The sequence below is a fragment of the Camelina sativa genome, chromosome 12 (assembly GCF_000633955.1).
Source record: "Camelina sativa cultivar DH55 chromosome 12, Cs, whole genome shotgun sequence".
Lineage (NCBI taxonomy): Eukaryota > Viridiplantae > Streptophyta > Magnoliopsida > Brassicales > Brassicaceae > Camelina > Camelina sativa.
In genome coordinates this window covers 6,731,790-6,748,022 of record NC_025696.1, presented here as the reverse complement: position 1 = coordinate 6,748,022, position 16,233 = coordinate 6,731,790, and the positions used below count along the sequence as shown (strand labels likewise).

At 41.2% G+C, this 16,233-nt stretch overlaps 4 protein-coding genes across 4 annotated transcripts; 1 reads left to right on the top strand and 3 right to left on the bottom strand.

Annotated features, from left to right (window-relative positions):
• On the bottom strand, positions 901-2,571 carry LOC104733256. The gene has a single exon (XM_010452848.1). The coding sequence runs from the start codon at positions 2,569-2,571 to the stop codon at positions 901-903; it is 1,671 nt and encodes a 556-aa protein (XP_010451150.1).
• Positions 3,169-3,680, bottom strand: LOC109128132 (UPF0057 membrane protein At2g24040). The gene is made up of 2 exons (XM_019233932.1): positions 3,572-3,680; positions 3,169-3,479 (listed from the first exon to the last, which is right to left on the bottom strand). Exons 1-2 carry the CDS (start codon positions 3,659-3,661, stop codon positions 3,336-3,338), a joined length of 234 nt encoding a protein of 77 aa, XP_019089477.1. The 5' UTR covers positions 3,662-3,680; the 3' UTR covers positions 3,169-3,335.
• On the bottom strand, positions 4,490-6,209 carry LOC104733255 (L-ascorbate oxidase homolog). The gene is made up of 5 exons (XM_019233900.1): positions 6,072-6,209; positions 5,871-5,980; positions 5,411-5,681; positions 5,216-5,324; positions 4,490-5,121 (listed from the first exon to the last, which is right to left on the bottom strand). The coding sequence occupies exons 1-5, from the start codon at positions 6,207-6,209 to the stop codon at positions 4,490-4,492; spliced, it is 1,260 nt and encodes a 419-aa protein (XP_019089445.1).
• LOC104730548 (UDP-glycosyltransferase 76E7-like) lies at positions 8,445-10,489 on the top strand. Its single transcript, XM_010449729.2, has 2 exons — positions 8,445-9,126; positions 9,202-10,489. Exons 1-2 carry the CDS (start codon positions 8,649-8,651, stop codon positions 10,080-10,082), a joined length of 1,359 nt encoding a protein of 452 aa, XP_010448031.1. The 5' UTR covers positions 8,445-8,648; the 3' UTR covers positions 10,083-10,489.

Genomic DNA, 16,233 nt, shown 5'->3' with positions numbered 1-16,233 from the left:
GTCTCTTTGTCACCGGTATCAGCAACGAGAATCAAAAGCTCTCGATCTCTTCCACGATTGGCCATCACAGTCGCCGGCTTCTCGTCTCCTATCGCCGAGCAACTCAAGTCGGAGAAGAAGAAGAAAGGAGAGTGAAAGAAGAGAGAAGAGGTGGCTGTTTAACGAGAAATTCAACCTAATCGATCTATTTCTCTTTTAATTCTTTTTTTTCCTCTAAGACGGATTGAGATGGAAAGAGAGTGAAAGAAGAGACAAATAAATTAGGATCGAATGTAAGGTTTCCAATCGAGTTTCAGAGAGAAAGAAGAGAGAAGAGATGGCCAAAGTGTTTCACCAGTAATAATTAATGTAACCCTAATCGATATATTCCTCTTGTAATTTTTTTTCTATTTTTTTTTTGTGTAGTAACTTATAAATTTTTTGGAGGCAACGAAAATTTCACTTTCCCGGTTACCTCTAAGATAACGTTTTCATTATCATTTATGCTATTGTAGAACTAAAAACTAGGCACCACTACAAAATGTTTTCGCGGTAATCCTATAATAGCGTTTGTCTTTTAGAAATGCTATGCAAATTTTCTCAAAACTCAACTATAGCAAAACTATTAAAAACGTTATATTCTAATGCTATTAATACCCTTATTTCCTGTAGTGTTACAGTTTTCACCTTTGTGTTGAACTGTCTCTCTGTCAAAGCAAAAAAAATTTGCAGCTGAAGTTGTGTTTCGCTTTTGTCGGAGAGAAAAGACAACCAAACCCCTCGAGAGAAGTCATCAACAATGGTGAGAAAGTATCTTGCTCCTGAAGATGAAGGCACTCTATACGGTCCCCATAAATCAATGTGGATTAACTCAAAAACAGAACTTGTTTTATTCATATTGAGAGGAAAACTCTCTCGTGTTTATTTTGCGCGATAACACACATCACAATCCTTATTCAACTTTGAAACTGAAACAGAACTTGAAATACAAGGAAGCTCTCCTAAAACTTTTGCAGATGGATGTCCCATTCTTTGATGCCACAACGCCAATGTGTCTGTGTCCGTCGTTGTGACTGCTGCGACCACATCCATGCTGCGAAAGTAGAAAGTGCCTCCGACCCTCTTACCAACTCCAATCACCATCCTCAAATGTCGGTCCTGGACAACCAGAAATGTGTCAGACATCTGAACCACACAACTATTCTCATCCATGAGCTGTCCTAAAGATATTAAATCCGATTTTAACTCTTCAACATAATACACTGACTGCAATACCAAACCAGACCCAAGTCGAACTGAACCTTGTTTAGTAGATACTCGTTCCCGACCATCAGCAAGAATTACTAAAACTGGAGGCATATCCCGTATGTTTGACAGAATATCAAACTTACTTGTTAAATGATGTGAGGCCCCAGTATCTAGTATCCAAGAAAAAGAAGTAGACTTACCAGAAGACTTCTCGTTTGTGCTTTCCTTCTTAGCATTCAGGATTGTCTTAATGGCGCTCCACTGTTGGTCAGACAAACCGCTTACGCCATCACGGTCCTTGTCAGTAATAACAAGATTGACTTGCTCTTTGTCAGCAGGTTCAACCGCAGGAACCACGACGTGATTCGCATATGTCGTGTGTCCTCTCCCTCGTCCGCCACCAGTGGAACCTCCACGTCCTCGGCCTTGTAGGGAACGACTCCTAGGTCTTTCACCCCACCACTCTGGGTATCCAATGACCGCATAGCATCGATCTGAAGTGTGACCATTCCGGTTGCAGAGTTTGCAGAGCAAACCGTCTTTATCTTCCAGTTTGAAACGTGGTTTGGTATTCACCGCAAAAGACACCACCTCTGATTTCTCCTCACCAATTACACGTAAATCTTCCTCCTGCCTGACAATGTTGTACACCTCCTCTAAGGGCTGCACCGGAACTCTTGCAACGAGACTGGAACGGACTGCACGAAATTGGTCATCAAGACCACATAAAAACTTATGGACCTTGTCCTCCTCCCGATCAGACTCTTGTGCAGTTGCAAGGTCACAAGTACACAGGCCACACTGACATCTTCGTACGGGACGATATGTGGCAAGACTATCCCAGATTCGGTTTAGCTTGCCGTAATAGGCCTCAATGGCAAGGCCTCTCTGTTTGCAGCAAGCTAGCTCAGCCTTGATCTGTTGAATGCGAGATCTATTCATCACCGCAAAGCGTTTCTTCAGGTAATCCCACAGGTCTTTAGCAACTTCTCTATGTGAGATTGTCGACCGCAAGACCGGATCAATAGTCATGCGGATCCAAGAGACCAAGAGAGCTTGGATTGTCCACCAATCCTCCCAATCAGCGGATCCCTCTTGTGGTTTCTCAATAGTGCCATCGAGAAAACCGAACTTCTTTCGTGACGTTAACGCCGTTTTGATCCCGCAAGCCCACTCGTCGTAGTTAGTGCCCTTCAGCAGCGGATGAGAGATTACCGCTCCTGGATTATCAGCTGAGGTCAGGTCATACGGTGAGATCGTCCTTCTCACCTCTACAGTCGCAGTAGTGGTCGGGTTCGGAGTCGTTGCTTGAGGAGCATCAGTCGGGGTCGAGGTCGAAGTCATTGTCGTAGTGATCAAAGAAAAATGAAAAACAGAGGTTTTTCAAAAAAGATAATCAGATTCAGGCTCTGATACCATAAAGAGGATCAGATGTGCAAAAGGTTTTCTCTGTGTATCATTATTGAATGATCGTGATTACATATATAGTAGCTATTGAACGATAAGCTAAAATCTAGGAGTATACATTAGAGGTTACAACAACAAACTAAACTTGGGGAGACTGTTAACGAATATTCCCCCAATACATCTCATGACAGCCTCACTACAATGGTGACTCGAACCATTGTTCCAGGTCATGATCGCCCAGAGTTCCGCACTTCCGCAGTATCCGTTCATGTGATACTGAGGGAAAACAGAGCTTTAAAAGATGATTGGACACCTCTTTTCATTATTGTTTATTAAATCCATTATTTTTTTGAGAGTTTGTTGCACGAAAGTGTCTTTTTCCGACATGTGTCGCCTCTACACGTACCATCGGACCTTGACTTCTGACCGATTCTGTAGTTTATAAAATAACAACTTTTTTTGGCTTATGTATTGATTTATTGTTTTATTATGATTCTAACGAAATAAACAAATCATGCAGACAAAAGTGTGTGTTATTGTTAAAGAAGAAATGCGTGACCAAGACAAACGAGAGTTTTAATAAAGAAAGAAGAAGAAAAACCTCAAACATATTGATGAATCTTAAATCAATTAATGGAATAAGACGAAATCAACAAAAGAAGCAAAAACATTATATAAAAAGACAAGAGCAAACGCATAAATTAAGGTGACTGGGCGTAAAAAAGTGGACGACGGTACTCATCAAAGAATTGATCACGATCCACGTACACAATTGCATAGAGTGCGTAGATGATGCCCGGTACGTATCCCAGAAGCGTTAGGATCAGACATATCATGAACTCCGTCTGCACATTAATTTTTTTGACATTTTACATAAATATTATAAGAAGCTCTTAACTGAGAAACACACAAAAATAGAGAAAGAGAGATCACGTACAGTGCAACAGCCATGCCTCAGACATACCCCAAGAGGAGGGATGAGTATGGCGATCATTATTTCACAGCAAATCTCGCACCCATTCGCCATTTCTCAATGTTTTTGATCCTTCTTTTTTTTTTTAGTTCCTTTGTTAGATCGAAAGGGCTAACGTATATAAAGGGAAGAGAGACAGAACAAAAAAAAACAGAGCATGAAAACGACAGCGTTTGAAACCCATATTATCTGATAACTGAAAAAGAAACAACATATTTTTAGTAAAGCCACTCTCAAGTTCTTTGTGTTGGCTTGTGCAGAAGATAATCTCTCATACTTTATATTATCAAATAAAATTTAAGATTGGTATATGAAACAAGTCATGCCATTAAGGATCTAATAAGGAGTAGTGATGTGATCTGTTGGAGGCCCGACCACACAAAAGAGCATTTTTGGGCAAAGGGTATTCATCTTTGGGAGATCGTACTGGAGAGTGAACTCGAAGGTAAAATTGTTGACCTAAGTATTGTCTCGCCCAAAACTGGCTCCTTAGATTCCACATCCCAACATTGTCCAATGCCACATATACAGCAGTCCAAGATTCTGGATATACCTACACAACAAAACCAAACTCTTTTCAGATTTGATATTAAAATCGGTTAATTCTTTCTATTTTGATCCTAAAAGAGATATGGAGGAAGTGTACGTACTTGAGTAGTGGAGCGAGAAACAGCATCTTTGAGGTTATATTCTCGTCTACTCGCTTGTGACCATGTTCCTCTATTGATCCTGTGGACAACTCACGGACGTCAACGACCATTTACGCATTCATGTAATTCTTTTAAGTATGATTTAGCTTATTATTTTTACCCGACGACCCAAAAGTTGTATCCATCGAGGTGGTAACTTTGGACAATCTTCTCGCGGTTTTGAAAGACAATTTCAAGAAAGGTATTGTATCACTGCCGTGTCTAGCCTCATCCGTCCTCCTCTTCTCGGCTTGTCAGTGATGCTTCCAACTTTAAAAACATCTTTTATCTTAAAATAATCCGCCAACTTCAACGGAGTATCCGAAGCCACAAACGATACGCCGTTTATGGCGTAACGTTGCTTTCTATTCACAAGGGCCGCTGAACTTTCCAATATCAAAGTCCTTGAAATTTTCATTTTACCATAATGGTTATCGCCTTGAGGGTTGGTCCTTGGTCCCGAGGCAGTTAGGTTGGTCCTAATGGATTGAGCTTGTTTGATAGACCATTCTACATCATCTGGTTCAGGTCGTCGGGCAGGGACAACTTTAAGGCCTTTGGAGTTGGAGTAGTGGAGATTGTATCCGGTCGTATGTTGTACGTGGATAAATCTTGTTGAGGCCACAATGGAATAGTTGTGAGGAGGTTTGTCCATGGTGACCAATACAGAGTAAGTTTGACCAACATGAATGTCGAGTGAGGTGTACATCGATTGGACTGTGTGGGTTCCTTCGACCTCAATGAGCTTAAGCTGATGACCTAATATTTCAAAATTCAGGGACGTTTGAAGCCCTACATTCGAGATTCTGAATCTGTACGTTTTACCTATCAATTTGGTCAACGAAAGTGATGAGAAAACGCTCAAATTTTTGTAAACACAACGTACTATATTGTCTATTTGAGAGTTTTTAATATGAACCTCTGTCGACGGTGAGAGAAGAAACATAACTTAATCCCTGGCCATTGATCAAGACTCCATCAGGCACCGTCGGTAACTTGCCTCCTTTATCCAAAATTGCCTTCAAAGTCTGGATGTGGAATCCATTATGGTCATCATATAATGTCAATAAAAAATAATAATTAAACATGACTAGTTGGTAATTAAGAAATGTACCTTATGGTCACGTCGATACCAATCACCTATGAGGAGGGTGAATTCTCCTGCGGGTTCAGGGAAAGGAACCGGGATGTTAGGGGGGCTGTAGATACGGAGGCTGCCATAACCACCGACCGCTTTTTGGACGGCGAGGGAAGGGAAGTAGAAGTAACTACCAATCTGATCTTTGACTTGAAAGTTATAAGTGTAACTCTTGCCCGGTGGGATAGGACAAGTCGTCCCAAACACTCCATCTTGGTAAGAATTTTTCCTCATGTGCACTCCATTCCTTCATGTATCACTTTATTATCGTTGATATTGTAATTAACATGAAAATCTTACGTGTTCATTAATCATACCTAACAAATTAACAAGATTTTGAAGAAACGGCACATGTACATGCAAATTGTGTCGTTCATACCATTTAATTGGAAATGGCTTGAAACAAGCTTGTTAAAGAAGGATAAATAGATCATACCAAGATAAGAGAAAGGGCTCGTCTAGATCGTTGTGAACAGTGATGGCCAAATTGTCATTGGTGAGTGAGCGAATCTCTGGTCCAGGAAATAGTCCGTTTATTAGGATTCCCTGTGTGTTATAAATACAAATATAAGCATGATCAAAAAACAAACACACAAGAAGCCAGTAGCCATTTTGTTGATCTTGGAAGAAAATGTACCCTTCTAGGCATACTAGTTGGAGTGATGTCGCCGTAAGTGACCCTCCAGTTGTAAAAAAGGGTATCTCCAGCTTTAGCAAGAGAAATGATGGTCGTCGACATCATCATCCAAACAACTCCGTTTAGCCACCACCCCATACTCGATCTTGATGAAACTTTGGTAATGAGAAGGAGAACAAATGAGAAAAGGTTGGATGAGCAGGCTTGAAGATGAATATTGGAGTTTGTAGTAACCGTGAAATGACTCGGTGATGTATTTAAAGTCTAATGGGAAGCCCATTAATGAAGAGAAATTACGTGTATCATTTAATTTGTAATGAAGAGAAAATTTATGTAGCAAGCCCATTAATTGGCCTCGTTATGCATTCTCATTGTGAGCTATTTCCAGCAGATTCAATATTTTACTATATTGAGAATGTGAGATCAGTTGATAAACACACTCTGAATATTCTAATAGATTTATATATCCATAGATTTATATATTCTAATAGATTTATGTGGTGACGATAACACCGCATAAACACTGAATCCATATAAGTCCAAAAACCTAAACCCTATACCATAAACCTTAAATCCTAAATCCTAAACCAAAATCGTCGTCTACACTCTCTCCTTCTTTTCTTTGTTTCTACCGAAACAAAGATTTACTTTCTAGTTTAACTTTTTAACCTTTTAAATTAATTAAACAGTGCAATGGTTGGTTATTAAAGGAATATTTTTAATTAACTGTAACAGTGCATCGGTTGGGTTAGTGAAATGTTCTTTTAGAATATTCCACATCGGTTGGGATTAGTTTCTTTTGGTAGTTTCTATGTGATGTGGCCACCTATGTGGCCATATAAGAGGCATGTCTTGTTGTATTTCCCAGATGGTGGGCTTGAGCAGTTTCTGTTAAACCGTTTCCCACTGAGATGCTATTAGAAATCCCACTTTGGTAGGGATTAGTTTCCTTGGGTAGTTTATATGTGATGTGACAACCCTTCTCTCTAGAGCTAGCTTGGTACAAGGTTTAAGTCGGTTTTGGAGAAGGGTTTTTGGTTTCTGGTATTTAGTTTTTGGTTTTATGTTTTTCTTTCAATGAGATATTATTGAGCTTTGATTAGGATTTGTGTTGCATGTCAATTGGTGACAGTTTGTCCTGTGGGAAGGTTGTTAAAGAGTGGGGACCAGAGTTCGAGGAACGCCTGACGCACCAATAACCTACTGGTGGATTTGGATCAAATTTCTTCTGTGACATGTAGTTTATATGTATGTATCTAATGGTGCACCTCATTGTGCTTGCTTATTTTAGAGACTGTCCAAAAGTTTATCATGAAAGTTGCTTAGGAAAGGATAGCCCAGCAAGCAAGATTGGAGACTCGTTGATCTGTAGTAAGTGGGTAATGTTCCCCTTTATATACTAATTATTTTCATTTTGGAGTCGTATACATGCTTTCTTTGGATTGTGACTTAGCTTCTGTCAGTGGTCTCCTCTTCATTTACTGGCGGTTGAGAATTTGTTTTTAGAACTTATTTTGTTTTTCTTTTCTCAGTTCTGGGAAATGTCAAATCATTCACTGGCGGCAAGGTCACAAAGATGAATGTCGTCCTGCATCCATTATATATGACAATGAAGATGAGAAAAGTGATTCTGATCTGAGTTCCATAGAAGAAAATGAACAGAGTACTGCTGCTGATGAAACTTTATTGGTGCATCCAGAACCAGTTTATATGCCTAGCAAGGAAGCAATATTCTCTAATCCTGCTAAATCTCCTGAAGATGGGAATGGAGATATTGCGGATAACAAAGATGACCTTATAGATAAGGAAGAAGCTGTTCTGTTGCGGAAACATCTGGATCCTCGTTTTCTGGTTTCTCCTCCTCCCCTCGTAATGACTCTGGTGATGAGATTTCTTCTCGTTGTGGGAGCTTCAGTTCATCTGATTCTGAGAGATCAGAATCTCCACTTGATGCTCGTGTTTCTGCAGAGTCAGAGGAGACCTGTTTCAATACTATTGGTGATGCTCCATCCAAACCGTTGTCTCCTAAATTTGTGCATTTGGAGAATACCATTAAGCATTTCCTCTTTTTATGAATTGTACTTCTCTTTTATTATGTTTTAATGTTTTCCTATGTTTAAAATTTTATGAAATGCAATAATTTCATATTCTAATTTAATTTTTTTATTAAAAAAATAAATAAATAAAGAGACTCAAACTAAGAACCCACCATTAGGGTTGGGGATAAACTTTTAATTAACAATCACAAAGTTCTTAATCTACTCAAACTACAAAATATATTTATAAACAATTTTAACAGGCCCTAAAATATATCCCCATTGGGGTTGCCTTTAGAAATAAGAACAGAGTTTAGTTTAACTGGCTCGTTTGGTGCCCACTGAACCTAAGGACAGAGTTTCTCGAAATTAGAATTTTAAACGATAAAATGTAATCAAACATGAACCATACAGTTTGGGCAATCTCCTTTTTCCTTCTTTTAATTAGATCATGATTCAGAATCTTTCCAGTTTGGTCATGAATTAGAATTATTTCAATGGAGAATTAGGAAAGTTGGATCTTTTAGTCTTATTTTGGGAAATGGCGGAGAAGCTCGCGATGAGAAGAAGGGTAGTGTTGGTTCCAGCTCCAGCACAAGGACATATAACTCCAATGATGCAACTTGCAAGGGCACTTCACTTAAAAGGTTTTTCAATTACAGTCGCTCAGACCAAGTTCAACTACTTAAACCCATCAACTGATTTGTCTGATTTTCAGTTTGTCACCATCCCAGAGACCTTACCAGAGTCTGCTCTTAACAATCTAGGACCAGTAAGGTTTCTGATTAAGCTAGCTAAAGAGTGTTATGTTAGCTTTAAGGAGTTGTTAGGTCAGTTGTTGGTTAATGAAGAAGAGATCGATTGTGTTATCTATGACGAGTTCATGTACTTTGTTGAACCAGCAGTTAAAGAGATTAAGCTTCGTAGTGCTATTTTAAGTACTACAAGTGCATCATCTTTTGATTGTCGTTTCCTTATGTGCAAACTCTATGATAAAGATGGTTTGGCTCACCTTAAAGGTAATATATGATTCTACTATATATGTTTTCAAACGCCTTTTTTATGCGTTTGCGTTTAACAGCATGGTTTTGCAGAGGGCGGTGGGCGAGAAGAGGAGCTAGTACCAGACTTACATCCTATACGGTACAAAGACCTGCCAACTATATTCTTTGCATCAGCAGAGTGTTCAGTGGAGTCTTCAGTGGAGTTGTTTAAGAATTCATGTTATAAAGGGACAGCTTCCTCTGTGATAATCAACACGGCGAGATGTCTGGAGATGTCATCCTTGGAGCGGCTTCAAGAAGAACTAGAAATTCCAGTGTATCCTATAGGGCCTCTTCACATGGCGGTTACTGCTCCTCCGACGAGTCTTTTAGAAGAGAACGTGAGCTGCATAGAATGGCTAAACAAACAAAGGTCGAGCTCGGTGATTTATATAAGTTTGGGAAGCATGACTTCGATGGAAACTAAAGAAGTGTTGGAAATGGCTTCGGGTTTGGTTAGTAGTAACCAAAACTTCTTGTGGGTGATCCGACCAGGCTCCATTCGTGGTTCTGAAATGTGTGAGGAAGGGTTGTTTAGTAAGATGGTAACATTGGATCGAGGTTATGTTGTGAAATGGGCACCGCAGAAGCAAGTGCTTGCACATTCTGCGGTTGGAGCGTTTTGGAGCCATTGTGGATGGAACTCGACTCTAGAAAGCCTTGGTGAAGGAGTTCCAATGATATGTAGGCCTTTTACCACTGATCAAATGGGAAATGCAAGGTACTTGGAATGTGTGTGGAGAGTAGGGATTCAAGTGGAAGGTGAGCTAGAGAGAGGAGCGGTCGAGAGAGCTGTGAAGAGGTTAATGGTGGATGAAGAAGGTATTGAGATGAGGAGAAGAGCTCTAAGTTTGAAAGAGAAACTCAAAGCCTCTGTTTTAGCTGCAGGCTCTTCACACAACTCACTTAATGACTTCATCAACACTTTGTGAAGTTATGAATCTCATGTTCCAATGGAATTTGACCTCTATGTATTGGATCTGACATGCACGACATTGGCAACCTCTGCATCTTCCTAGGCACAAACGAGGCTTTTTGCGTCTCTACTTTGGAAGTTTTGGATCGGGCTTTGGCTTCTACGACCTCGCCTCCCTCACTCTCTGTGACCTCACTGGTTCCGCCCCCAACTCTATTCACTACATGTGGCGTGCCCCTCTCCAGTAACTCTGTTGTAGCCTCTTTGTTATTGCTTCTGATTCTTCTTTCATGTTTTTTGTTTTACGACTAAGTGGTGTTTTAGAGAAGAATTTGTTCTTCTTTTTCAAATTAAGTGATGTTCAAGTTAAAATCTAGCGGACCAATTGTATCTTCTTGAGTTTTAAATGGGCTGTTTCGAGTATATAGATCCACTAAACCCGTTGAAGTCAAAGAGGGAATGAATTGAATCAAGCACGAACCCTAATGAAAATTTGGGGATTTTTCAGTTTGATCACGATTCAGGTGAATTTGTTCAGCAGGCTCGTACGAGTACGAAAGCTGAACCCACGGTACGAGGTTTACGTCGGTTTTGGTGTAGAGTTTTTGCTTTTTGCTATTTCTTTCGTTAAGTTTTGATTAAGATTTGGCTTTTCAGTTTTGGTGTTTATTAGTGTTTTTCTTTATTTTTCTATGCTTTTTTTTTTAATAAAATGTTAAATTATATTAAAAAAAAATATATCTTTGTTACATCATGTGTTTCATGTGGCCAACTGTTTTAGTCAAAAAGAATAGACAAAAGCTAGGAAAAAAGAGTTTTACATATTTTCGGTCATATTGTAGACCAATTGACAAAAACCAATTTCTTACTTGTCGATCAATTCCCCTGATAAGTTGTACAGACGGGATTGGGTCTTCCCCATGGTGTCGACCATTTATCTCTCTCCAAATCGACTACAATACTGCCTGAAAGATATATCGCTCTAAAAAGTGTTGTGATTGATCGTGTCCAATGCTAGATATGGTGATAAGGATGTCAAACCAACTAGTGGAGTAGCTTGCCTTGAAAATTCCTTTTCCCAGGAACACCCAAACCTCTGATGCGAAGGGATAGGAGAAGAAGAGGAGATCCCTCGTTTCCTCACTGGAGTTATAGAGTACACAAACCCAAACAGCCCTGACATTCCACTACAACATGCACTCACCTGTGGAAAGACGATTGTGGACTACGAGCCAAGAGGAGAAAGCGTATTTTGGGTGTCCCCTGACTGAGCCAGATCCCCTTGTGCCAACCTATCTTAGGTGATGGGGTGCGTAAGTTGTTCCAAGTATCTTTCATAAAAAACTTGGGCTTAAAGTCATCATTCTTTCCTTTCCATAGGACCACATCAGGTGTATCTTTTTGTGACTACAGTGTTGTGTATAGGACCTCCTCCATCGCATTTAGACTATCAGCTCTGTGTCGATGACGCCCGTGGTTTGTCCAGGCTTCAGCCACTGTCATTGTCTGTCGAGTCCTAATGTCTACAAATCCTTGCTCCTCTGTACTGTCTATTAGTCTCCTCAACAGTGACCAATTATAATATCAGAAAGAAGTCAGTGTGCTTGTTGCCACTCCACTTTACAGAAAGACCGTGTATCCTCTCCATATTTAAGAAGCTTCTTCCAAATCCAAGAGTCTAGGCTTGTGCTTGGCTTTATCAACCAAAAGGATACCTGCTTTAGCAAATTAATGTCTGTAACGCCCCGGACAAGGATGCGGACGCCCCGGGTCGCCATAGTGTCGAGAGATTGCATCCTGGTGGTCCGGCCGGGGGATGGAAGCTGCAATTTTCCGACCAGTCCTCCTGGACGCGACTCCGCCCGCGGCCGAGGTTCTCTTAGGCTTTGCAACCCTCGCGGCCCTGGCGCGTTGTGTTGACTCGGACTAGGCCATTATATCGGATGCAACTTGCCATATTTCCTCCAAAACCCGATTTATATTACTTAATAATTTATTACATTGAAAATAAGTTATCAAGCAATATACAAGTATAGTCGGAAAAACTTATAGAATACATTTTTAGGAAATATATAGGGTTTTACAAACAACACACAAAGCAATCAACCCTATCCGGTACCCTACGTTTGCTCCGGCTCTACTCTCCACTAAGCTTCCTGCACACACACAAGAACTACGACATGATTACTCAGTGAGCCTGGGTACCCTCCCTAACATGCATTCTATTTTCCACCCGGACTACCTCAAACAAGGAAGGAAACAAGCAAATCACAACCACACAATCAAAGTCACGCAACAGAAATGATAGCGGAAGCAATAACATCAACAACAAGCAAAGGTTAGATTGGACACACACTTGACTCGATCAACCTAGACTCCTCTCTCATCCAAAGACGACCTAAGGTCAGACAAGAGTTACTTGCCTACCCTAGACTCTTTACTTCAACGACAACGTCAAGCCAACCTAGAGTACCACAAGGGTTACACGCATATTCTAGACTCTTTCTCCTAAGGGCCCTGTTGATCTCTGTTCCGTTCCACGACACATCCAATGCTGAAACCACCTAGGTAACCAGAAAAGGAGAAGTTCCCACGCTAAAACCACCCAGGTAACCAGCGTGAGCCCAACAAGCTACGACGTCAAGTTGCAGTCATTCTAGTAGCCAACTAGACATGACAATGTCTCACGTGAGTGTGCACCAGGAACTCCCCGTGAGACAAGCAACATTCTCATGGAACAGAAAATCGACCACTCTATCCTAGCTACGACTCAAGAAATCCTCGATTCAAGAGACTAGCTAAGACACTACTACAACGCATAGGTTCGCTAACGCTAAGAGTTTTGTACTACCACACCACATGCAATTATAAGAATATCACAAAGATAAGTCAAGTACAACTACATCCACAACAACAATCAAACCCCCTACTAGATGGAGGTCATCGGGATCCATCCAAAGCGGTGATAACTAATTCAAACGAGAATTCAAGCCTACTGGCAAGCAATTCAAGCAAAATACCCACAAAAATCTGTAAGCAGCGTGAACTACAATTCAAGCAGCCTAGATTTTTCTACATGCATGCAACTAATTTATCCAATTTTTAAGCAAATCACATTTGCTACAAAATCCAATTAGTTTTGTTCATCATGCAGATCCTTGGTCCAATTTTTAAGCAATCTCATTGCTAATCATGTATCAATTCCTCCCGAATCATGCATCTCAAGTCTCATCACTTCTCATCATGCATGGCGATTCCTAGCATAATTCTATGTCCATTTTAAACATGAATTCTAGCGAATCCTACCGTTTACGCATGCAACCATCTATCTAGTTCTACCATGAACCTAGACTAGATGCAACAATCAATAGGTACATACACGGCCCGAAGGACCCATGCAGCACCCCACACAACCTACCAAGGATCTAACACACAAAGACCACATAACTCACAGCGATTGGCAGATTGATTCTCCTGACTTCACAGCACCGCAGATCAGACAGACTCTTCCTTCTCACCAACAGCGTCGCCTTCACTTTGACCGCTTCTCACCTCGACAGCACCTCCCCGGCTTTGAGAATGTCTCTCTCCTCTTGACAGAGAACATGGCTCTAGAGCTTTAGTTTTCTTTCTTCTTTGAGCTAAGTGATTGAAATGTGAAGGGTGACATCCCTTAGATAGAGAAGATGGGCGGTGCAACCCCCCAATGCATGTCGCGCACATACTAACTTCTCCTCCTCTCTCCCTTTGGCGAACACTTGGCGCCCAAGCCATCAATGTTCTTCTCCCTTTTCCCATGATTTGGTAAGGACAAGAGAATCTCTCCTTTGTCTCCCACATTTATCAACCTCATTGGCCAACACTTAGGAACATAATGATTATGTCATTTCCTAGTGTTTTTCAAGGACACAATGATTTAGTTCCATATTTGCATGAATTCCGATTGGCTAGATGCAAAATTCGAATCATTTTTGCACCGCCAACAACCTCCGCAAAATCCGGAATCTTGTTGGATTCGTCCGGCGTTCGCCCGGCCGTCCGGCAAAACTCGGTCTTTCTCGGCATTTCTCGATACGCTTTGATAATCCTCGATATTTTCCGGCAATCTTCGATACGCCTCGACACTCTTCGACATTTCTCGGCAATCCTCGATATGCCTAGACACTCTTTGACATTTCTCGGCAATCCTGGATATGCCTCGACACTCTTCGACATTCCTTGGCAATCCTCGATATGCCTCGACACTCTTCGACATTTCTCGGCAATCCTCGATATGCCTCGACACTCTTTGACATTTCTCGGCCATCACTCGGCCGTCGTCTCGGTCATCGTCTCGGTACCCTCGGTACGCCTCGGCCACTTCTCGGCGATTGACACTCGATCGGTCGCAGAGTTCCGATTGTTTCTCCGATCACTCCGTCTTGGTTCGGCTAACTCCCGATCAATTTTTCCTAGGACATGCTATGGTTCGTTCTTCCTCATTCATCATATTCTTCTTCCCGCGTCTTTTCTGGTCTTTTCCTCGAACTTTTTATTTTGGGATTTCTAGCCTTGGTGAGGGTCATTACAATGTTTGTCCATTTAGCCCACTGAGAATTGCCGTGAGATATGATCCTCCAGATTAATTTGAGACAACAAACATTATTGGCCTCCTTGATAGAGCGTGATCCCAGACCTCCCTCATATGTAGGTTTACAGATTTTATCCCATGATATTTTTGCTTTCTTTGGATTCCGTTCCGGGCCTGATCATAACAAAGCAGAGCACAACTTTCTATTTGTAATATCTGCGAACCGAAATCCCGGTTTAGGGATTGCATCGGTCGATGCGGTCGATGCAAGGTTGTTTTTCTGCGGTTCGACTTAAGTTAAAGGCTGCGTTTTGGGTTAGGAAAACCCTTAACTCGAGTTTGGTCTCATTAGTCGTGTTTGGCCGCTTTTGAGGGATAGAAACGAGACAAAAGGTTTTCTAAGTGTTCTTGAGTGTTCTTGAGGAGTTTGGGAGATTGGGAGCTGTTCCTGTAGAGATCTGTAGTTGGGATCGTTGTAGGAGCGTCTTGAAGTGTTTTTCTTGCTTGTTTGAGGTTCAGAATTGTCTTGGCAATGGTAAGTGCATGACCATGGCTTATCTAAGCTGGAGATATCTCTGATTTGCTTGTTATGTGTTGTTGGGCTTGTTAGATTGATATTTGGTACGTTAGAAAGCTTCCTTGCGGCTTGGGATCGAGTTTTGTGGTTGTAGGAACCAAGATTCGGCGAGAAAATTCGAGGGAAAACGATGCTCGGCATTGCATCGGTCGATGCACTTTGTGCGTCGGTCGATGCAAATGCGAGGACGGCACGCAAAATCTAGGGTTTTCGTGCTATGTTGAGCATGCGTCGGTTGATGCAATGGTAGCATCGGTCGATGAAAGTTAACCTTGCATCGGTTGATGCATATCTTGCGTCGGTCGACGCAACCCCCAACTGGTGTCGGTTGATGCATACTCGGTGTCGGTCGATGCAGAGTCCTGGTTTGTTATTGTTGATTGTTGGTTGATGGTTAGAGATGTCTCTATTGCTTGCGTGTATAACCCAGTAGATGGGAGGATTGCCTTACTAAGTGTGTATAAAATACTCATGCATTGCAATTTGTGTTTGTGGTGCAGGTAAAGGCAAAGTGTGATCGTGGAATCAAGACAATGAAGAGGAGAATGTTCTAGGGACTCGATTGGTTGTTGTGTGGCTTTGCTAGGTTGCTAGAGTTGGGTCATTAGAAACGTTGCTAGGTTGCTGGTTCTATGATTCCTGTTGTTTGGTTATTGGATATTGGTTATGTTTTGAATATGGTTATTATTATTGGATATTTATTGGTATTTGTTATTTCCGCTGTTGGTTGTGATTGTGGTTAGGTGGCTAGTGGGTATGGAACCACTAGTTGGAGTTTAATTATTTATTATTATTATTATTATTATTATTATTATTATTATTTATTATTTTTAAAAAAACGGGTTGGGTCGTTTCACTATTTCACGAATGAAATGGCGTGGCAACCTGAACGCAGTCAACCAGAAGTTGCAGATGCTCCACAACAGTGCTTTAATCAGGTCCAAGCGTCCGGCGTATGATAGAGAACGAGCCGTCCAAGACCCTATCCGTTTTCTGATTCTCTCAAGCAGCGGAAGATAA

What these genes read in the sequence shown, in the direction of transcription:
- LOC104733256 (XM_010452848.1), bottom strand. Translation starts at nt 2,571, where the DNA reads ATGACTTCGACCTCGACCCCGACTGATGCTCCTCAAGCAACGACTCCG.
- LOC109128132 (XM_019233932.1), bottom strand. Translation starts at nt 3,661, where the DNA reads ATGGCGAATGGGTGCGAGATTTGCTGTGAAATAATGATCGCCATACTC. An exon ending in TGAGGCATGGCTGTTGCACT is followed by an intron (nt 3,480 to 3,571) that starts GTACGTGATCTC and finishes ATTAATGTGCAG; the next exon opens with ACGGAGTTCATGATATGTCT.
- LOC104733255 (XM_019233900.1), bottom strand. Translation starts at nt 6,209, where the DNA reads ATGGGGTGGTGGCTAAACGGAGTTGTTTGGATGATGATGTCGACGACC. An exon ending in CAACTAGTATGCCTAGAAGG is followed by an intron (nt 5,981 to 6,071) that starts GTACATTTTCTT and finishes TATAACACACAG; the next exon opens with GGAATCCTAATAAACGGACT. An exon ending in GAGCCCTTTCTCTTATCTTG is followed by an intron (nt 5,682 to 5,870) that starts GTATGATCTATT and finishes TGATACATGAAG; the next exon opens with GAATGGAGTGCACATGAGGA.
- LOC104730548 (XM_010449729.2), top strand. Translation starts at nt 8,649, where the DNA reads ATGGCGGAGAAGCTCGCGATGAGAAGAAGGGTAGTGTTGGTTCCAGCT. An exon ending in TGGTTTGGCTCACCTTAAAG is followed by an intron (nt 9,127 to 9,201) that starts GTAATATATGAT and finishes ATGGTTTTGCAG; the next exon opens with AGGGCGGTGGGCGAGAAGAG.